Consider the following 21,378-nt stretch of genomic DNA (forward strand, 5'->3'; position numbering starts at 1 on the left):
ACAATATGAAAGATCGAGAGGGACAAGGTCCAGGGTGAGGTTGCCTAGCTTTATCGAAAATTCAGAATGTCTTTTGTGGTCACGTCTGTCAGCATTGGCCACACCTACAAGGTGGCCCATAAGTCTATTAGTAGGATTATAATAGGGCAAGCGAGAGGACAAGTGAAGGAAGGTCATGTTGCGGCCGTCCGGACTTCGCGGATGTTCAAATGATGGAAATGGTCGGCATATCGATCTTGTCCGGAGACCGGCAGCCGCACGCCGTTCGCCACCGCCACAATTGTCTCTACTTAAGCTTCAAATTTCCTGGATAGAGTCAATAAGGGTCGCTTCAAGGCGAGGACCATCCACAAAGCATGAAAATAAATCCGCATCCACAGACCCCCATGCACTTACCGTCGTCTTGTCCTTGTCTTGTCCTGAGCCAATGCGACGACCTGCAATCGCAATTCGATATCCCCAGATATCCCCGCAGGTTTCCCCACCGGCTATGCTATCTTCCACAATGGGGGCGGGGAAATTTACGTAGTCGATCGTCGTCGACCGCGTCAACGATAACCCACTCTATCACAAGGTTGCCCCGGTCCCGCTTTCCCTGTTCAAAGCATCGATGGGCGACAGGCAGAGCTGAGACGCATAATCATTTGCAGGTTATGGCAAAAGTTATTGTATGAACAAATTGATGCATTGGAGACATAGCACGACTGCAACAATCAATGAGAGGGTATTAAGCGAGTTTTGAAGTACAAATAAACAGCAATGTCCGTGACACACCAACTACAACATCTACAGCTACGTTCTCATCTCCGCCTCGCACAGCAACAAACGCACTCAATCCAAGGTCGATTGCTAGACTACTAACAGTTTTAAGACCCAAAATAAACAAAAGAAATAAGTAAGAGAAATGTTGTCGTTGGGCTATACTGTTGGCCTCGGAAGGAAGTTGGGCCAGAGTTTGGATGGGGCATTCTCACTCTCCGGGGACAGACGACAAGCAAGGTTTTCCGTACAACGCACCACGTCTGCGACTTAGAGAGCATTGGCAGCCTTGATGATGTCTGCAGCGCGCTCGGCGAGGATGTACGTAGGAGCCTGGGTGTGTGCCGATGGAATACTGGAAGAAAGAGAGGAAGGAAAAAACGCATCAGGAAATGCTCAAAGATAGAGGTACAATGGAGCTCTGGAAGGAAATGAGACTTACTATGGCATGGCAGAGGCATCGACGACACGAAGACCAATGGTACCCTTGACCGACAGATCAGGGTTCAAGCATCCATCGGTAGAGTCTGCGGGAGCCATGGAGCAAGACGACGTAGCGTGCCACACCTATATCGTTAGCATAAAAAGCGTAGATTGCAAGTCAGAGGAGTAATAACAACGAAGAGAGAAAAGACGAAGACGTACGGTGGTGGTGTAGTTACGAGCATAAGCCTCGATCGAGGCATCGTCGACGGCATCAGCGAAAGGTCCGTAAGGCTCAAGGAGGTACCCATCAAACGCGGAAGCAGTGGCATATGTCTGCATGGCCTTGATGGCCTCGACCATGCAGAAGATGTCGAAGTCGGAGTTGAGGAGGCCAGGGTCGATCAGAGGCGCAGCGAAGGGGTCAGAGGAGGCGAGCGTGAGGCTACCGCCTGGAGTATGGACAAAGATCAATACCAGAATGGAAAAAACGAAGGAGAATAAGAGTGGTGAAAATAGGACGTACGGGACGCAGGGGTGACAACGTTGCTGAACATGGAGAAGTAGTGACCGGTTGATGGGGTGGGGATGGCGAAGGAGACAAATCCGTCCTATTCGCATTCAACCTAAATGAGTACGACGCGACACGATCTTAACATCGGACAGCCGACTTACGGTGAAGATCAACTCATAGTGGCCAGCAGTAGGACCAGCAGAAGGGTCCTCCTCAGTCTCAAAGATGGATGAGTTGTCGGGAATACGAAGCCATCCGAACTGGTTCGCCGGACCGAGAACAAGCAGGCCCTCCTTTTCGGTCTCCCATTCCTCCATGAGCTCAGCAGCGAGCGTGGCGTTCTGGCCGACGTCGTCGTAGGTAATTTCAGAGTTGGCAACGCTCCAAGAGCTAGAGAGGAGGGGGTGATCCTTAAAAAAGAGAATTGGATGATTATGGATTAGAGCTCAAATCTCGATAGGTTAGAGAAGTTAGGAACGTACCTGCATGTTTTGGCCAACACCGGGGAGATCGACGATGGCCTCAATACCGACGGCACTGAGCTCGGTAGAATTACCGATACCGGAAAGAAGGAGAAGCTGAGGGCTCTGGAAAGCACCCGCACTGAGGATGACCTCCTTCGTTACGTTGAGGGCGTAGCTCGTTGCTGGTGACAAGACAACAATCTATCAGAAACTCGTACAACTGATAACAGATACGATAACAAACCGTCGGCAGAGGTGGCGAACGTGACACCACGGAAGATAGGGGTACCAGTCGAATTGTCAGTACCGGTCTGCGTAACCTTGGTGACCTGGGTATTGAGCAAGATGTCGAGGTTGGACCTTGCGGCGACCGCGGGATGCAGGTACGCTGTCGAAGAGCTGACACGTTGACCGTCCTGAATGGTGTACTGGACCCAGCTGATACCTAGACAAGATAATGACATGAATTTGATGACTTGGTGGAGGACAAGACCGAGCGAAGACAACTTACCGATCATGTCACCGGAGTTGTAGTCCGCGTTGTACGGGAACTCGTCAGAGAGTTCCTGAGAAGCATTGAGCACCATCGCATCTGTTGCCAGAGGATACTCGGGCAGCGAGGTCTGCAAAAGACCGGTCGTGCCCTGTATATTGAGGCCGTCAAATGGAGTTACCATCAGTACGATTGTTACAAATAAATTGATAGCGAGGACTTACATGGACTGCAGGCTCGAGCTTGTCCGTCTCCGTAACGGTGGTCATGTTCTCCATCTATAAATGATGCGGAAAAGTTCGAATTTGTACGGCGAATTTGCGAAAAGTACCAGTGACGAACCTTGAGTATGTAAGGCATGAGAGCATCCCAGGACCACCCATCATCCCCGGTGTAGTTTGCCCATCGGTCGAAATCGTCCTATGTGACCAATGTACCGCAATGGTCAGTGCCGATGGTATTTGATTTTCCTATGTCCCGAAACATTTACCTTGGCACCTGTGAATGGTGATGTTAGCCATGGCAGAAACTCGACGGGATTTCGTATGATTGACGTACCACGAGTGTAAACCATGAAGTTCACGGAAGTCGAACCTATGGGCCGATGATATTATCATCACTGACCGAGACCAAGAACGACTATACTCACCACCAAGGACATGTCCTCGCGCATATGGAACGGTCCTGTCGTAAAGAGCTGCGTGATGCTCAGTCAGAAATCTAACAAGAATTCTAATAACCTGAAGACATACCCTCTTGGGGGATAGTCGTGAAGTTCCAGTCCACCGCGCTGTCAGGCGTCAAGGTGGGACCCTATGCGAGTAAACAAGAAGGGGAAATAGGCATTAGCATCCACCCAAGACCTTCCCCGCGGCGATACCAAATATTTGGGCACGTACGAAGAATGGGATAGACATCGTGAGAAGGCCTTCCGAGCTGTAAAACGAAATGTCAGACTTCTCAGGGACGGAACTAGTCGTTAAATTCCACGCACTCGCCGCCGGCCTCGATGACTAGGACATTTACGCTGGGGTCTTCCGAAAGACGGTTTGCGATGACTCCTCCACCGGCACCAGCTTCACAGAGTCTCAGTGAGTGAATCAATGGACGTGTTGAAAACGGTACTCACATCCAACAACGATATAGTCATAGGTCGTGTTAGATGGCAGTTGAGACGGATCGGAGTAGAGAGCGCCGAGTGTGACTTGAGAGCAGGTTGCCAAAGTGGCGAAGGCGACCAAGCGAGAGAATTGCATGGTTGACGGATAGAAAATGAAGGAGAGACTCTGGTAAGAGGAAAAGAGTGACGAGTTTACAGAAGTTCGACGCCTTTATAACGCCGGTAGTGAAGGAGAGAGAATGTGAGAGGAAGGGAACCCACGGGAGACGTTTCCAGATCGCCGCGTCCACACTAAATATGAGACCGGACTGATAGGCGAGGCGCAGGCACCTTCAACCTAGCGTGACCTTCGTGTTGGCAAAAGGATAATCCCAAGAAGTTACGATTCTGGTGGATCATGCATATGCCATCCTTTCCGAGGGAGGCACAATCAGGCTTCTCCGTCGTAATTGGCGTGACACAAATCCTGATGATGGGCCTGATTTCCCCTCTTCCTACAACGGTGATATAGAACGAGGAGATGGTTCCAGTAAAGAACCTAAACGCAGAGGTTACGGCGCGTAAAAGCTGAACCAGCTAGCAAGGGCACGGACGGCCAGGGCTCCGGCCCCCGGTGTGGACGTGTAGAGGCCAGTGTCCTCCTATATGCCTCTGGCAGCAAAGCCTGAGTGCCCCGAATTTATGAGTCATAAACGCTAGTACGAGGACTAGCATGTTTTATGTCGAGCCCCAAAGCGGCTGCCGAGACGGAGCACGGAGGGTGATGCCCACGGGATACCAAGTGCGAGCTGGATAATCCGACAGACATAAGCCTTGAACGTACCTTGGACGTTACTAGTAGGTCACCATGGTACGGAGCAGACGCGGTCTCGGTACCGACAAACGTTTCTGGATGCCAAAATGTCTAACATCTTGCATAACAACAGGTCAGACATGATTTTCGAGCTAGCCCGAAGGATGGTTGTGAGCAAAATCCGTTGAAAGGAACACTGGGGGAAGTGGCGTCCACGCTGCCAAGGATGTGGTCCGACTTCTCGAATGGTCCAATTAGAAAGCTAGAGAAGATGCTAGTGTCCGTGGTCGCGATTTGCACGGGAACGCAGTCGGGTCGGAATGAGTCTGCTCAGAGAGCACAAACCAGAACATTTCGACTCTGTACGATGAACGGTGAACGTTGAATGTTGAACGTTCACTTCGAGTCATTTCTTGAACATAGAATGACTGCGAGCGGGAAAGCCCGAGCAGCCCGAGGTGCGGCGAAGGTCTGTGGCAACCGCCGTCGGAGCTGCAAAACTTGAAGGCATTTCGGCTTTGCGCGGCCGCCACTGTCTTGCGAACTTTCTGCTTTGCTCTACGACGATATCGCCCTGGGACGCAGAACAGTCAACCAGTTGTCTACTTGTTTTTGTTGCTTCATGCCCCTCGGATCAAAGCTTGGGCCGCTAAACTACACATACGACCCTTGGCTCTGTTTACGGGATTCGATGCGAACGAATCCGACTTCCGACTCTATCCCTCTTCTTCGGTCTCTGAACTTCTTTGAAGCTTGGAACTGAAGGCTCTGGCCATCATGTCTCTTCATGCCTACAATCATGACTGCGTAGGAGACATACACAGTGATACACGAGAGCGTCCCCGAGATAAGGCCGTAACATAGTAACTTAGGACCAGTCTTGACCCTGCCAGTGCCCCTGTGTTCCTGCAGGCCCGCTGGCATGTATTTCGACCAGTCGTCTTAGTGGCTTGGTCATCACCCTGGGGAGGCCCTACACCCACGTATTCTTTTTGGAAACGACTTCACTCGGTCTGACAACCTCTTGCTGACTTCTCCGTTCCGATACACATCCAGATCCACACCTCCCATACGCCCATTCAAAGTTGAGGATTATCACAGACTCCTGCGCTCCTCGAAACATGTTCGCTTCGAACATGCATGCGGGTCTTGCTCAATCCTATCTTCCGGAGGAAGACCAGGATTCCTGGCGTCTCCCTTTGGAAGAAATTACTCATCGGAGATGCCGATTTACACATCCGTTCCTTGGATCTGGCGTTCTGTTCTCGAAAACAAACATATACTTAGCTTGGCTCTTGGGGCGAACGCCATGTGCTTAGACTGTCCACCTACAAAAACTCTCTCGCTCCTTCAACGCCACTTCATTGCCCATACCCTCCTGTCCCCTCAGCCTCGATGTTTACACTTTGCTTTCACTGTCTGCGCTCACAGGTCGTTCTGAGACATTATCCGGATTATGTTCACACCCTCTTCACCAGGCCTCGATACGATACGATGTTCGGCTCCTTACAACGGTTCCCTCCAATATACTTAAAAGCCTTCTGCATGGCTCCCCCTCGCCGTCCCGCTCTCTCCCCAGACCCGGCTGTGTAACTTACCTATCCCGCCCTGGGACTTTCGGCACCTTCTTTCAGAGCTCCAACACTGCTCTGAGTCTGATCTGCTTTGACGCCGCTCACCGAGTGTCCACCGTCACCCCCTTGTGCCTTGCCTTGCATCCGTGCATCTCCATCAAACCTCTCGACTTCGAATTCTCTCAACTTCGCCCTTGTTGCGGAAACACATAACACCGGGACCACGCCTCTACTCGCTATCGTTCCGCTGCCGCAGGCTCTATCTACACTCCGAGGATAGTCTGGTTAACGTTGGAGAAACCGACGGTTGGCAGCACTCGGCATACTCGGGCTTTGTTACCTACGAGACCTCGCGTTTGGCCTGTGGGTTTTGTTTGGACTAGTACTCTCTGCGGTGTATATATGACTAGCTAGAATCCTGACCAAATTTGTTTGGAGTATGTCAGACCTTCTGGGAGTGTAGTACTCGATGTGTGGTTGTCGTGTCCTCTGTACACCTCACACCGCGATCTAGCTCAATCTACCTGGTGCACATTCCTACCAGCCCTCTGGTCTATCGTTCCTGCTCGAGTGGCTCGCCCTCCTGCATGCAACACCGATAACGTCTGTGACGTCGACTGCACCCATTGTAACACTCGAAGCGCTGATATGCATGACGGTACGGTGACCACAAACGAGTCATCTTCGCTCCTGTTTTTCTCTCCTCGACCCTTTCTCAGCCCTTTCTACGGACGCCATGTGCATGAGGAGTTGATCGAAACTACTGATGCGCTGATGTGCTGTCGTCCGTCGGCATCTTGTACGTTGGATTCCTTTGACAGAGCGTTCTCTAGGATGACGCACCATCGGTTCTATCAATTACTTGGTATTCGATACTCTGCGTCAATAGTTCTCTACAGCTCGAAGTCTCGCAGAGAGTCGTAATTGTATGTACGGACAAACGGTTGGTGCAACCACCGGCATGCTCGGGCTCGGGCTTTGTTACCTACGAGACCTTGCGTTTGGCCTGTCGGTTTTGTCTGCCAACTAGTACTCTCTGCGATATATAAGTATACGACCAGCTAGCTCAAATCCTGTCCCAGATCGTCTGGAGCATGTCGGGCCTTCTGGAGGTGTAGTATTGGACGTATGACTGTGTCGGTATCTTCAGGATCTCACAAACAGCTCCATTTAGCTCAGTCTACTTGGTGCGCATCCCTACTAAGTATATAGCACTACTCTGGTCTATCGTGTAGCTTGCGCTTGCCTCTTGTTATCACCTCCGCACCCCACTGATAACGTCGGTGACGTTGTCTGTCAATGCACCCACAGATACCCACAGACGCTGACATGACGATACGGTGACCTCAAATGAGTCCTTTTCGTTCCTGTTTCCCTCTGGTCTCAGCCCTTTTCTCAGCCCTCTCCATTGTTTCTACGTATGTGGGTCCGATAAAGACTACTGATTTGTTGATGTCTTGATGTCAGCAACTTAACAGCTGGACTTTGACAGGGCGCTGGGATAACATGATCATGGATGGCGTCAGGGCTGCAGTTCTATCACTTCACAGGTGTTCGACACTACTATTCTGCTTCAATTGTTTTTACAGACCGAAGTCTCGCAGAAATATGGAGAGTCTGACGTACGTCCACACATATCGTTTCGTTATTGGATTATTCCTGTAGTTCTGGCAGTATGTATGCTCGTGAACCTCACAACATCGTCTGTGATCTACATTCCAAGCCATCACCAATGATAGTTGTTGCATTTGCGAGATCAGTAGACGGACATCTAGACAAGTCCTATGAAACTTATGACGAGTGTGGCGTGCTCGATGTCTCTCCGACCTCCTCCGACCTCCGTGGTATCGAATTCCCCGGTTCAACTCACCGATCATTGTTTCGTACTCCTGGCCAGATCCTATCCCCGTAGAGTACTAGTACATCTACCTCAATCTTCATGTCATCCACGAGCATTTCCACAACATGGCTATACAGTAAGCTCACATCACAAACAAGAAAACACCAACATCCACAGTTTGCGGGGTGGCAAGTCAAAGGAACCGATTTCAAAGCTCTTGACTCACGCCTGGCGATCGTGATCGAAAAAAGCGGGAGGCGCTGGAGAACGGCCGAGACGGCCCTCGTGGGCCCTGTTGTTTTGCGTGTCTTATCTCCTGAGTGGCGTGCGTGGCTCACGTTGCGCAAGTTGTGTTTTTGCAATGAACGATCGGGGAGGAGAGGAGGTGAGGTATTTATAGCACCTTGTCGGAGAAAAAACAAACACTGTTTCCCTACCATCTTTGCATTATTTTGGATGGTGGAATGGGACTCGAAGTGTATATGTACAGACGGGTACAAGTCGCTGCCAATGGGTGCGAAGAGTCATGTGGAACTGTGAGCGCCTGACGACTGCTCCGCCTTCCGGTGCCAAATCCAGCCCTGAGCCTACAGAAGAAAATTGAGTTCGCCATTGCGACATTGGTATCGCATGATCATGATCCGACGCAGCGAGCTGAAGCAGTGGGCTCTTATCTTTCGTTTCGTGTGTTGGTGTCAACGTCGTCCACAAGGTTGACGACTGCGAGCGCACCATCTTCTCCGATCTCCGGCGGGATGAAGCGATGGTACCGGGTAGAGCAAGCGGGTTATCTTGCGTGCTCGAGCGCGCGCACGGACCATGGAGCGAAGAATGGTGCATGTCCGAATCGCTCCCTCGACTGTCTCTCGTGGGTTTTTCTTGACCGTTTACCTCCACTGCCAAGAGGAACAAGTAACTTCATGCGCAGAACCTACTGAGATGCGATACAGTCGATACGTAAAAAGCCCGGATCGGCGGACACTGCCGGCGGGGGCCTGAGAGCTCCCAAAAAATTTGCCAATTGGAGGCTCCTTTGAAAGCCGGTGCCGCCGACGTCGGGAAAGCGATTTGTCCTGTATTTTCTGGTCCCGTCCACAATGTTTGCTTGTGCGCTGAGCTGAGCAGATCGCACTATTTTCTCGTTCGTGTGGCCCAGGAGTGTTTCGGGCGAGTCTGGATGGGAGGCATGTTGGTCTCTAGGGAGCATGTGCTTCACTCCGGAGATCAAATTGACTTCGCTCCGAGGCACTTATCGCTCTCCAACGCCCGCCGCGCTCCCCATATAAAGCTGCTCGATGTTCTTCGGGTGCGAACTAGCGAGTCTTCTCCTTTACCAGGCACTTCGCCCTTCGTCTCCCCCCTAGCCACCGTCGCACTCGACTGGTCCTCCATTTCCCTGTCTACTTTGATCAAGGAATTCTAGCCATGGAGAAGCAAATGGACGATGCCTACTTCGCCGCTACGGCAGAACAGGCAAAACATCAACCGGCTACCCTCGATGAAAAACTTGAGGGCTCGATTGTGTCGTCGCCGGAACACGACCACGAACACATCCACGATGGCCTCGTGGTCCCAACACTCGAGGAGCTGCAGACGCTGCGACATATCGCCGACAAAATTAACTGGCCGACATATCGTAAGTCAGCCACTCCATTCCGCTTTTAGCAAAACGCTAACCTCACTACGCTGCGCTTTCCAGTGATTGCCTTTGTCGAGTTGGCAGAGCGGTTCTCTGTGAGTAGTCTTCGTACTTTTGATCTTAAAGGAACAGCTTACTAATTGTTTGGTCTTGATTTAGTTTTACGGTATGATTGCGGTCTTCACTGCCTTGCACGAAAAGAAACTAAAATAACCTCTTTTCTCGTTCAGGTTCGACTGTCGTCTTCGTAAGTAATTCTCGAAATGACTGCAGTTATATTCTCGGTACTTACTTGTCGATAGGTCAACTTCATCCAACGGCCTCTGCCCGATGGTAGCACAACTGGTGCGAGTGGAGCGGACGGCACACCCGGTGCTTTGAACATGGGTCAACGGGCGTCCACCGGTCTGACAACGTTCTTCAACCTCTGGTAAACTACCTGTCACCCGTACGAATTTTACAAGCTTGCTCACCACGTCTGCGTTCATAGGTGTTATGTTACTCCTCTGTTTGGAGCCTACATTGCGTACGTTGCTTGATGGATACGACTTTGCATCTGACAAGAGCTGATATCCGAGGCTTTAGCGATACTTACTGGGGTCGTTACAAGACTATCTGCTGGTCCGTTCTGGTCGCCATGGTCGGCCACGTTATTCTGGTCGTCTCTGGTCTCCCTCCCGTTCTCGAGAATACCAACGGTGCCTTCGCTTGCCTCATTATCGCCATGCTCGTCATGGGTGCTGGTACCGGTGGTTTCAAGTCGAACATCTCTCCCCTTGTTGCCGACCAAATGAACAACGCAAAAGCGCACCTCATCACACTCTCATCGGGCGAGCGCGTCGTCGTTGACCCAACAGTTACCGTCTCCCGTATCTACATGGTCTGTTGCCTCCATCATTGTCCGCGGCTTTTGCAAACGACGTTACTGATTTACGTCATTGCAGTATTTTTACCTCTTCATCAATGTCGGCGCTCTGGTTGGCCAAATCGGAATGACCTACTCCGAAAAGGTACACTAACTTTATATCCTCGCGCCTTGTCTTCGCACGCTGACGCTCGCCACAGTACGTCGGCTTCTGGCTCGCGTTCACTCTTCCCACCATCATCTTCTTCCTATGCCCAATCGTCCTCCTCCTCGGACGCGGCCGGTACATTCGTCCCGCCCCCACTGGCTCCGTTCTTGGCAAAGCCCTTCACTTGCTGTTCTTCGCTGCACGCGGACGCTGGAGTATCAACCCCGTGCGGACATGGAAGAATATCACCGCTGCGGACTTTTGGGAGAGCGCTAAGCCGAGCAAGATCGTTGGTGGGAAGCCTGAGTGGATGACTTTCGATGATGCCTGGGTTGATGAGGTCCGGAGAGGTTTCAAGGCTTGCACTGTGTTTGTCTACTACCCTCTATACTGTACGTATCCCTGCCACTGGATGTATTTCTGGTCTCTCTTTTTGCGTTTACTGACTGTGCTGTGAATTTGCAGGGCTCGCGTATAACCAGATCATCAACAACCTGACCTCTCAAGCTGCGACCATGGTCACTAACGGCGTTCCCAACGACGTCATCAACAACCTCGATCCCTTCGCCCTCATCATCTTCATCCCCCTCTGCGATCTCTTCGTAAGTACTCCCATCTCCCATGCCTTCACCCACCGGCCCATGGTCTGCCTTCACCGTCCTGCCCAGGGTCTGACCGTCTCACCGTTCTGCGTAGTTCTACCCCTTCCTCGCCCGCATTGGTATCAAGTTCACGCCGCTCAAGAAGATCTTCTGGGGTTTCATGACCGGTTCCGCGGCTATGATCTGGGCAGCCGTCACGCAGCATTATATCTACAAGCGCAATCCTTGTGGCTACCAAGTTTCTACGTGTGCTGATGACGACGGTAATGCGCTCACCAGCGACCTGAACGTATGGATTCAGACGTACGTCTCTCCGCCCCTTGAACTCTACTTCCTGGAATTTTTGCTATGAGGAAAAGCTGACGATGAATTTATAGCGGCTCATACGTCCTGATCGCGTTCTCTGAGATTCTCGCATCTATTACTGGTCTCGAATATGCGTTCACGAAGGCACCAAAGAACATGAAGTCGCTCGTCATGTCTGTTTTCCTCTTCACCTCCGCTATCTCGTACGCTATCGGCGAGGCCTTCGTTTGTGAGTCTCTTCCTCTCCCCTATCTTCTCATCTCCCCTATCTCCTTCCCATTTTGCCGTCCTCGTTACCGACCATCTCACTATCCTCGTTACTAATCATCTCTCCCGTTATTTTCAACGCTAGCCGTCTCCGCCGACCCGCTCCTCGTATGGAACTACGGCGCCATGGCCGTCCTCGCCTTCGTCGGCGGCATCGCCTTCTGGCTCTCCTTCCGCCACCTCGACAAGGAGGAGGACGCGCTGAACGCTCTGCAGGAGGGACATTATGAGTCCGGCAAGGAGCACCACGATGGGAAAGAGGAGGTTAAGGAGATGGGCGTTGTTTAAAGGGGTTGTGAGGATGTGTATTTTTACGGTTATGTCGCTACGTGTTCTGTGTTGTGCTTTTTGCTTTTTTTTGCTTGGGGCCGCGGGCGGATGGGTGGTCCGTGACTTGCGTACTTACGACTCGGAGGAGGAACGAACTAGTATAATCATAATGAAGACGAAGATACTTCTGAAATCTCCGTTGGACGGTACAGTGAGACCGTTGTGTGGCTTGACACCTCTTCGCAATCGCTTTGACGGGAGCGCCACTGTGGCACCGAACTTTACCAGCGGAGTTTCAAAAACCGCCACGTAGCAGGTTCGAAGTTCAAATCAAACTCGTTTCAGCTCCGAGTCAATGCGACGATGAGTCAACTCGAACGGCGACTGAACCCCATCCTCGTCCACTTCGACTCTACCAGGAATTTGCTGCCTCTATATAGCGGACTTTCACATTCCGTTGATGTGCACTAGCATAACTAAACGCGGCACGGGCGCTCCGATGATGGTTTTCGCACTGGTGGCCCATCAACGAAACCGACCCCGCCCATATGGCGAAAATGATTCAAAATCATAATGGCGAGCACCTGTGTCTCTTGAAGCCCCTGGACCCGCATGGAATATAGGCGTCGTCGTATGCTTTATTTCTGGACCTTGTCGAGCCTTGGTTTTGTACGTCGTGCTTGGTTCGATGGGTACCTGGATTATATTGATTTCGACCTTGATGTGGCTGGGGGTGGTGCTGCTGGCAGTGTGATGATGAGCCCGGAGCGGTCTTTGGATTCTTGGCTGGCCAGTTGACGCCCAGGTTGAGTCGCTCGAAACAGTACTTGCTGTTCGCAGCTCGAAACTTATTGCCTCTTGCTCACGTTCTCAATTTTGGCGTTAGAACCTATGCGGAGAAAACGATGCTACGAACTTGCAATCCAGTCACTATGCAACAACAGACTCGATTATACCGTCATCAGCGTCCATCAAAATTCTTGAGACATTCTACGTCGGTATTTTTCATTCTCGGGCGTCTGCAATGATTCCTCCTTGTGTCGGTCTATGCGTCGACTGGTCTGGTTTCTACTCCCAGCGAATGTACACTGCGAGCAGTGTGATACCTGTCAAGATCCTATCCTCTAACGGAGACGAATAACAGGTTGAATCATGATTTGATGCGGCAGCATCTCTTTATCTCTTTCTAGGGCGAATCTGTTGGAGAAGGGGAAAAGGTACGGGTGATCCATGCTCTGTTCCTCTCTTCCACATGTGTCCTTGCTGATGGCTCACTGCTAATGAGTAAGGTGATACACATAATCCCGGTTCTGCCAAGGAGTGGCCTTTCCTACAACGAGGGACATGCCTTCCAAAATATCTCTTACGATGTCGAATATATTCTAGCGCTATGAGTTGCTGGGGGCTCTCTTCTGCCGGCCGTCGTATGGAGTGTTTGGGAGTATGTCTGAGGACCGGAGACTTCATCGACTTTGCCCTCAGTCTCGAGCCACTGATCGCCCGTCCGTAAGTGCAATCACCGTGTCAAATTGCTAGAGGAGATGGCTGGACCGCTGACATCAATCTCTTTTCATGGCCCCGTGAGGATCCATGCGGGACCGAATATATTGAGGACCGGCTCTGGGCGACTACTACAAATTGTATAAAGGCTGTTACTCGAGGGCTTCGAGATCTTCACTCCTCCTCGCCAACGAGTCTTCCGTGCCTACTACTCATCCCTCATCTACCTTCTTTGGAACGCATCATGCTCTCCATCCTCGCCTTTGTTGCTCTCTTTGCCGCTTCTGCTCAGGCTGGCAAGCGTGGTCTCGCTTGGCCATGGTGTACGTGTTACACTCGATGAGGTTTTTCGTATCTGCAATATCTCATCATGGCTCTGCGAACAGACAACAACCCTCTCGACCCTGGCGTCTTGAACAACGGTGACGGTGAAGTCGTCGCTATCTACGACTGGGAGACCTACGCACCTCCCTCTACAAACGGCGCTGGTGGTCTTGGCTTCATTGGCATGCAGGTAAGCTAAAACTGCTGTTCTGATCAGATGGATAGTATTGATTCTGTGTGTTTCAGCGCTGCACGGATTGCTCGTCCTCTCCTGTAGCTGAACTCGCTAGCCGTCAAGCCGCGCAGGGTTGGGCTAGTATGTCGATTTTTCCATACACTTGGGAATCTCTTGCTCACAGGTTAAACACATAGCCGTCTTCAGCTTGAACGAGCCCGACGGTACCTCCGCCTACGTTAGCCCCAGCGCCGCCGCTTCTTGGTACAAGCAGTACATCAACCCGCTGGCAATCAAAAAAGCCCTTCCAGCTATCACTTCCAGCGCGTCCGCTGGACAGGGCCTTGACTGGCTTCAACAGATGATCAACGCCTGTGCCGGTGCTTGCTACTTCGACTACATCAACCTCCACTGGTACGGAAACAGCTTCGCGGACTTCCAGGCTTACGTCGAGAAGGCGCACAACCAGTTCCCCGTGAGTCTTCCTGTCCTGAGTGAGCCCTTCGTTCATCTCAAAGCGATGCTGATTGGTTGCGGGGATTATAGAGCTACCAGATCGTCATCTCCGAGTTTGCTCTCCAGAACCCGTCCGGTGGGCAATCCGCCCAGTAAGTCTCCATGCATGTGAATGCTCGGATCCATTCTGAATTTTAGGCTTCCTTCTCCTCCAGGGTTGCTTTCTTCCAGTCTGCCTTTGCCTGGCTGGACGCGCAGAGCTACATCCGTGAGTTGATTTCTGTCGTAGTTTGTGGGATTTCAGGAACGATTTGCTAGCGCTTTGCTGACTGTTTTCTGACTGTTTGCTCACTGTTAGAATTATATTTTGCTTTTGCGGCAACTTCTCCCGCTCTCATGTCTGCAAACGACGCCGCCGCCGCATCCTACGTCGGTACCGGGTCTTGCTTGTACAATAACGACGGGTCTCCCTCGGCCGTAGGGAACTTGATGTACTAAGCACGCACATCAGATGTGCTATGTTTGCTACATGGTGCTTGTATGAGTCCTTAAACTCTCTCATACAATGGGAGTTTGACGGTCTTGACGAAGGATAGAAGAGGGGGTTGAGAGGGGGGGGGGAGCCTTGCCTTGAATTGTTACGTTCTCTAAAACATTTCTTCTTCAGGGTCATTATGGACTGGTATTTATGGGTTATGTTGTACGGATAGAGTGAACTTATTAATAATGTAAAAAGGGTCTCCCTTGGGTACTCCAAGCTATTACGTGGGTGCGAAGCTCTTGAGTTTGCGTGGCGCAAGCATGAACGGGACTGTAGCTGTCCGGCAGTTGCCGCCGAGTCATTCCTCAGGCGCTTTGAACCACATCGCGTAAATAGTCTGGTTACTCTTTGTCTCGACGACAAGACACCCACCTCAAGGCCTCAGGGATCACAGACACTGACCTTATCCTCACACGACTCTCGAAAATGGCTACAAGTGATATCATTACCTCGTTAGGTTTGTCTCCAATCACGCTTCAATTCAACATCGTCTCGTCATCTCGTTGCTAACGCTGTCCACAATTGCAGCCTCTATGGAAATTAAAGGACCATGCAGCCCAATCTCTTCGCTACCAGACGAACTGCTTGGTTCAATATTTGAGTTATGCAGAACTGAGCCCATGCGTGGCAAGGATGAGGGGCATAAGGCATGGTGGACGTCCATCATGCTTGTGTGCCGCCTGTGGCGTGACGTCCTGCTGAATACTCCACTCCTATGGACAGGCATCCTATTTCACCGCATCGATCTCGTAGAGCTCATGTTGCAGAGATCCAAGACTGCACCGATAAGCATCTATCATGACTTTTCACTGAACTATATGCGTTCCGCTGGCCACGAAGAAGCCGTGCGAGATGTTTTAGAACATCACATCCACCATGCGAGGGAAGTCGACTTATCTGCCCCGACACTCACCTTCTTCGACATTACGAAGATTCTGCGGAAACCAGCACCGGAGCTGACGGACCTCAGACTTATATGCGTAGGGGGTTTTGGCAGTGGCTATAAAGAGTGCTCTATCACCCGCGATCTTTTGGCGGAGAGCGCACCGAGACTACGCTCAATCTCCTTGCGAGGCATCTGTATCCCTCTCGACTCTGCCTTAATATCCCCAAAACTATGCCACCTTTCTCTTAACGACATTCTCCGCCAACAAAGCTTCCCGGCCGAGCAACTCGTCCATTTACTCCGCGATCTACCCCTTCTCGAGACGCTTCGGATCCAGTATTCGCACGAGGGAGCTCATAGCTTCACCGAGAAGCAAATCGAGGCTTACCCACTTCCCGAGGAGCCTATAGTACTTTCGAAACTGTCGACTTTAACGTTCTGCGCTACCGCAAAATATACCGTCACCGTGATGCGAAACATCGTTATTTCACCGGGCGCAGAAACGACGTTCTGGATCCTACCTTCGAAAATTATCACTTCATTCCTTCCTCATTACATCGGTCTTGACCCGGCCATAACTCCATGGAACTCCCTATACATCTTCAGCAATAACGTCGGTCTGCAGGTCTCGGCTTACGTGGAGAATGATGAGACTGGTGGCGTGCAAACGGCGGCCCAATCCAGTGTGTATCGCGAGGACCAAGCACCGTTCTCATTATTCGCGCCCGCCCGTTCAGATATGCAGTACCGCATCCTTTCACAGATCCTTACCAGTATCCCCCTCGGCAGTATTCGCAATCTCATGATAGAGATTCCGGATACGAAGCAGTTCGACATGCCGTTCGAACTCGCGGACTGGAACTCCCTGTTCGCTCCTTTCAAGTCCGTCGTGTCCCTCAGGATATGGGATTGCAACAGGAATGACGATATCTCACTTGCCATCGAGCCGGGTCTGCGAGATAGGATGATGGAGGCGGTGGAGAATTACGATAGTGCGGAGCCACGATTTACGACCCTCAAGCACCTCCATCTTCGCCTGGGGGGTTTGCGGGGCGAATCTGCCCGTTCTCGTCGGTCATCGTTGCGGGAGGCAGGATGGTACAATGATCTGGTGGATTATCGTGCGCAGGCGGGAGTCCCGCTTGATACGTACACGATTGAAGGTTATCCCGTTTACGAAGAGGAGTTGGAGGAATGGTTCCATGGATAAGTATGGATCGGATAGAGGGGCGGAATTTCGACGGTGACGGTTTTGAGGGCTTCGTAATGGGGTATGTGGTCGCTTGGAATCATGTAGATACCGATGTTATATGTATGAAATTAACGGAGAGCGATGTGTATGATGTATACCAACGGTCCAGAATATACGTAGCTTGTGTGCGTTGTTCGTTTTTCTGTCACGGCTGTGGCCCCTCGCCGCCACATCGCCAACGCACGTGCTCATAAGCGTTTTGCCACTTCGAAATATGAGCTATTAGTTCCACCAAACGCATACCCTCGTCAACTCGGTTTCGTCTTTTCTTCAGACCATACCTAGACAGTGAGTATTTGACTCTCCACAGAGGCCACCAAGACTGATTCTTTTTGGTTAATTTATGTTGGCAGGAGGAGTTTTGCGTCTTTCCTAACGAACCTCTTATAACGAGAAAAAAGCTTGAGGCCTTGACAATGTCTACCCTCGGAAAGCGAAAAGACAGAGAAGAGGGAGAGGCATCTGAGGTTCACGGGTGCGTAAAATGCTGATCCAAGGCCTCAAACTCTCACTGAAATATCGGAAAGCATAGTTCTACTCTATTCGTCTCAAATTTGCCGTACACGGCCACTTCAACGGACCTCCAGACCCTTTTTTCCGATATCGCACCAGTCCGATCCGCGTTTGTAGTTCTTGAGCAAGGAACTGGAACATCGAAGGGTGTTGGCTATGTAGCATTCTCAATACGAGAAGATGCACAGTTGGCGTATGATCAAGTCGAGAAGGACGGGATCAGTTTAGCTGGACGGGGTTTGCGAGTAACGTGGGCTTCGAATAAGGTGCGCTCATCGTCCGATGCTTCATAAGTGGACGTGAGTGTTGAACTCTTCGTCAACTTTATAGCCCAGGAGAGAGAAGGGCGGAGAAGTTAAGATCAAAAACGAAGAGGAAGCCCCGAAGCCTAAGCCGAAGCCACATCCAAAAGTTCCACATCCTACCATTCCTCGCGATCCCTTGGCCATCCGAACCGTCATAATCTCAGGCCTTCCACCTGCACTAGATTCCAACGCTCTCTGGAAGAAAATTCGGAAGTGCGCAGGGGCGGAATCAGTCGAGTGGCCCTTGAAAAACGGCGACGCGGAAGATCCCAGCACTGGTCCGTAATATCATTACTCTTTCGCTCCCAGTAGACTAATACTATCATTCAAATATTCCATATGTTCATATAGCCCATGTCCTATTCGCCACCCCATCCCAAGCCCTTGATGCAGTCCAAAAACTGCACGCCCACGTCTTCAAAGGCGCTCTCTTATCTGTCACCCTCAAAAAGCGCCTGGACACAGTCGCAAAAGCTCATACCTCAAAAACTCCCAAATTGAACTCCTCTGCCACACCTGGAGATGCTTCACAATCACAGCCAACATCGACCAAGCCGAACGGTCCCGCGCCGACTCGTGCTAGCCGTCTCATCGTTCGAAACCTTCCATTCGACATCACGGAACAGGACCTGAGGGCAATCTTCCTTCCGTATGGTCCTATTTACTCCATCGATATTCCTATGAGTGCTCCCCCGACCCAAGCGAATGTCAAGGAAGATGTGGACGGGGATGTCAAAATGCAGGAGGCCACGCAGTCTGCTTATGCCAGTCGGACAGCGGCAAAGCCGAGAGGGAAGGGTTTCGCGTTCGTATGGATGTGGACGAAAAAGGAGGCAGAGAAGGCGCTCGAGGGTTGTAATGGTATGAAGGTTAAGGCTGGGTTCGCCGAGGGGATGGTGAAAGATAAGCAGAGGCGGAAAAAAGAGCGGAGGGAGGAGAAGAAAAGGCTTGCACGAGAGGCAACTGCCGGTAACGGAGAAGGTGGAGATGGCACGGAAGATGAAGAGGGAGGTACTGAGGCCAAGGCATTGACTAGTGGAGAAAGAGTCATCGCTGTTGACTGGGCGCTGAGTAAGGAAAAGTGGGAGGTCGAGAAGAAGAGGATAGAGGACGAGGGTGAAGGTGAGGCCGAGGGTTCAAGCTCAGAGGAATCGGAAGACGACGAAGACGACGAGGGCTTGGGCGTTCATGAGCACGAAGGTGGTTCGAGCGATGAGTCTGATAGTGAGGACGAAGACGATGAAGGAAGGAGTGACGAGGAGGAGCGAACCAAACCACAACTTCCTCCGCCGGAGACAGGGACCACGCTCTTTGTGCGTAATGTACCATTCGAGGCCACGGAAGATGAGTTGCGGACTCTGTACGTTTTTCTACTCGTGGAATCGCCGTCGAGGATTTGTACTCATCGGTCCCTTCACCAGATTCCGTGCATTTGGCCCTCTGCGTTATGCTCGCATCACGCTCGATCCTGCTAGTGGTCGCTCCCGAGGCACGGGGTTCGCGTGTTTCTGGAATAAGGAAGACGCAGACAAAGCCGTAGACCAAAGCAATATCCTGAGAGCAGAGACGACCGGTGGACCAGACGTCGTGAGTTAACACGTTGCCCAGCTCTTGCCTTTGCCTCACTGACACCCCATCTTGATGCGATGTAGCCAAAGAAGAACCCATTCACTATGCCATCTATCCTAACTTTCGATCCATCGGCAGCTTCTGCTCAGTCCCTTGTGCTCCATGGACGTACACTTGACGTTGTTCGTGCAGTAACGAGGGACGAAGCCGGTAAACTGAAAGAGGCTGGTGAAAAGGCTAGAGAGAAAGCTGACAAGCGCAATATGTATTTGCTTCGCGAAGGGGGTGCGTGCTCTCCCGTCATTCTGTCCTCGTCTCATCTAATTGTCTCCTATCATTGTCTCTTTTCCCTAGTTATCTTACCGAATACTCCTGCCGCCGCCAATCTACCGGCTGTCGAAATCGAGAAACGCACGAACTCGTTCAACGCTCGTCGCCAACTCCTTCGCACGAATCCTTCCCTCTTCATTTCCAAAACTCGACTCAGTATTAGGCAAATACCGATATTCGTCACAGAACGAATGCTCAAACGACTCGCTATCCACGCCATGCGATCTTTCCAGGCGGAGGTGCGCAAGGGGACCAGGACTGGGCTCACTGAGGACGAGAAGGCTGATACCGGCGGCAAGCCAGGTGACGAAGGGGACAAAGACATCAAAGTGGAAGACGTAAAGGAAGAGGGCGGAAAGGGGAAGGGGAAGAAGCCAGGCAGAAACACAGGAGTCAAGCAGGCCAAGATCGTCCGTCAACAAGACCGCGTCGATGCCATCACGGGTAAAGGACGCAGTAAGGGATACGGATTTCTTGAGCTGCACAGTCACGCAGATGCCTTGAAAGTGTTGAGGTGGGCAAACAATAACCCTGCTGTTGGACCGCTGTTCGAGGAGTGGTGGAAGGCGGAGGTGGAGGACTTGATCAAGGCGCACAAAGCGAAGAAGAGGTCGGAGAAGGAGAAGGGTGAGGAGGAGGAGGATGAAGTGAATGCGGAGGCGAGGATCAAAAGGTTGAAGGACGAGTTGGAGGGTGGCGGGAGGAAGGCGAAGGGCTCTTTAATCGTGGAGTTCTCAATTGAGAACGTGCAGGTTGTGCATCGACGGTCGGCAATCCAGAAGGACAAGACTTCTGTGAGTCATTCCCTCAATCTTGAAGTTGGTCTCTAGCTAACGCGCACGCGTTCGTAATAGGGCAAGGATGACAAGAAGCCGCGCCGAGAAAAGCTTGCTCTGCCCAAGGCGGAACCAGTCGAGGATACTCGTGTCAAGAAAAAGGCGCGAGTCTCTAACTCCAAGGACTCCGCACCAGACCCTGGGGCGGCAAAGACGGAGGCGAAAGGTTCTCAGATGGGCGCATTGATTGGGAGGAAACGGAAGGAGCGCAAGGTGAAGAAGGGAGGTCGCTGATAATGCGTGGCAGGGAACTCGGTGTGGTAGTCTCATTGCACTTGTGATTATCTCTATGATTTGCTCACATACATATTTACGTAGACGGAAGATACGATGGTTGAACCTCACTTCGTCATGTTTGTATATGACGGTCCTCCAGGGACGCGTTTGGACCACATTGGCTCCTAGGACTCGTACGGTTCAAATCAAATACTGATAACATCCAGTGGCATTCGCCTGCTACATAGCTTTACGGGATGGTACACCTGCCCAAAGACTCCTCATTATACTTCTCAGTTTCAGCACCCGATGGAAAGGCAGGGCGGCGACTCCGTCGTACTTCTTCATCTGTCGGTCGAAGTCCGTGGCTGCTGGCGGTTCGCAGCGCCGAAGCGAAT

The 21,378-nt window shown here is 51.5% G+C and overlaps 4 protein-coding genes across 4 annotated transcripts; 3 read left to right on the forward strand and 1 right to left on the reverse strand.

The window, feature by feature from the left end:
- Positions 1–1,029: 1,029 nt before the first annotated feature.
- Positions 1,030–3,909, reverse strand: STEHIDRAFT_159423 (alcohol oxidase; the record flags this gene model as incomplete). The annotated part of the gene is made up of 17 exons (XM_007306890.1): positions 1,030–1,114; positions 1,202–1,326; positions 1,405–1,634; positions 1,709–1,793; positions 1,858–2,106; positions 2,179–2,342; positions 2,405–2,605; positions 2,672–2,804; positions 2,878–2,931; positions 2,996–3,073; positions 3,144–3,151; positions 3,212–3,247; positions 3,303–3,350; positions 3,406–3,466; positions 3,553–3,589; positions 3,648–3,729; positions 3,783–3,909. The coding sequence occupies 17 exons, from the start codon at positions 3,907–3,909 to the stop codon at positions 1,030–1,032; spliced, it is 1,803 nt and encodes a 600-aa protein (XP_007306952.1).
- A 5,388-nt stretch (positions 3,910–9,297) lies between these two features.
- Positions 9,298–12,252, forward strand: STEHIDRAFT_100804 (peptide transporter PTR2A). The gene is made up of 13 exons (XM_007306891.1): positions 9,298–9,616; positions 9,680–9,714; positions 9,779–9,785; positions 9,850–9,866; positions 9,922–10,049; positions 10,110–10,145; positions 10,205–10,499; positions 10,564–10,629; positions 10,685–11,024; positions 11,098–11,234; positions 11,329–11,537; positions 11,612–11,769; positions 11,893–12,252. Exons 1-13 carry the CDS (start codon positions 9,406–9,408, stop codon positions 12,093–12,095), a joined length of 1,842 nt encoding a protein of 613 aa, XP_007306953.1. The 5' UTR covers positions 9,298–9,405; the 3' UTR covers positions 12,096–12,252.
- A 243-nt stretch (positions 12,253–12,495) lies between these two features.
- On the forward strand, positions 12,496–15,291 carry STEHIDRAFT_82680 (uncharacterized protein). The gene is made up of 10 exons (XM_007306764.1): positions 12,496–12,746; positions 12,827–12,882; positions 12,964–13,294; positions 13,367–13,900; positions 13,964–14,091; positions 14,148–14,217; positions 14,274–14,551; positions 14,623–14,684; positions 14,748–14,800; positions 14,891–15,291. The coding sequence occupies exons 4-10, from the start codon at positions 13,822–13,824 to the stop codon at positions 15,028–15,030; spliced, it is 810 nt and encodes a 269-aa protein (XP_007306826.1). The 5' UTR covers positions 12,496–12,746; positions 12,827–12,882; positions 12,964–13,294; positions 13,367–13,821; the 3' UTR covers positions 15,031–15,291.
- A 2,336-nt stretch (positions 15,292–17,627) lies between these two features.
- On the forward strand, positions 17,628–20,998 carry STEHIDRAFT_132938 (RNA-binding domain-containing protein; the record flags this gene model as incomplete). The annotated part of the gene is made up of 8 exons (XM_007306892.1): positions 17,628–17,686; positions 17,744–17,990; positions 18,055–18,307; positions 18,381–19,389; positions 19,451–19,616; positions 19,682–19,883; positions 19,953–20,722; positions 20,783–20,998. 8 exons carry the CDS (start codon positions 17,628–17,630, stop codon positions 20,996–20,998), a joined length of 2,922 nt encoding a protein of 973 aa, XP_007306954.1.
- Between the last annotated feature and the right edge of the window lie 380 nt (positions 20,999–21,378).

The sequence above is a fragment of the Stereum hirsutum genome (genome assembly GCF_000264905.1).
Source record: "Stereum hirsutum FP-91666 SS1 unplaced genomic scaffold STEHIscaffold_12, whole genome shotgun sequence".
Classification (NCBI taxonomy): domain Eukaryota; kingdom Fungi; phylum Basidiomycota; class Agaricomycetes; order Russulales; family Stereaceae; genus Stereum; species Stereum hirsutum.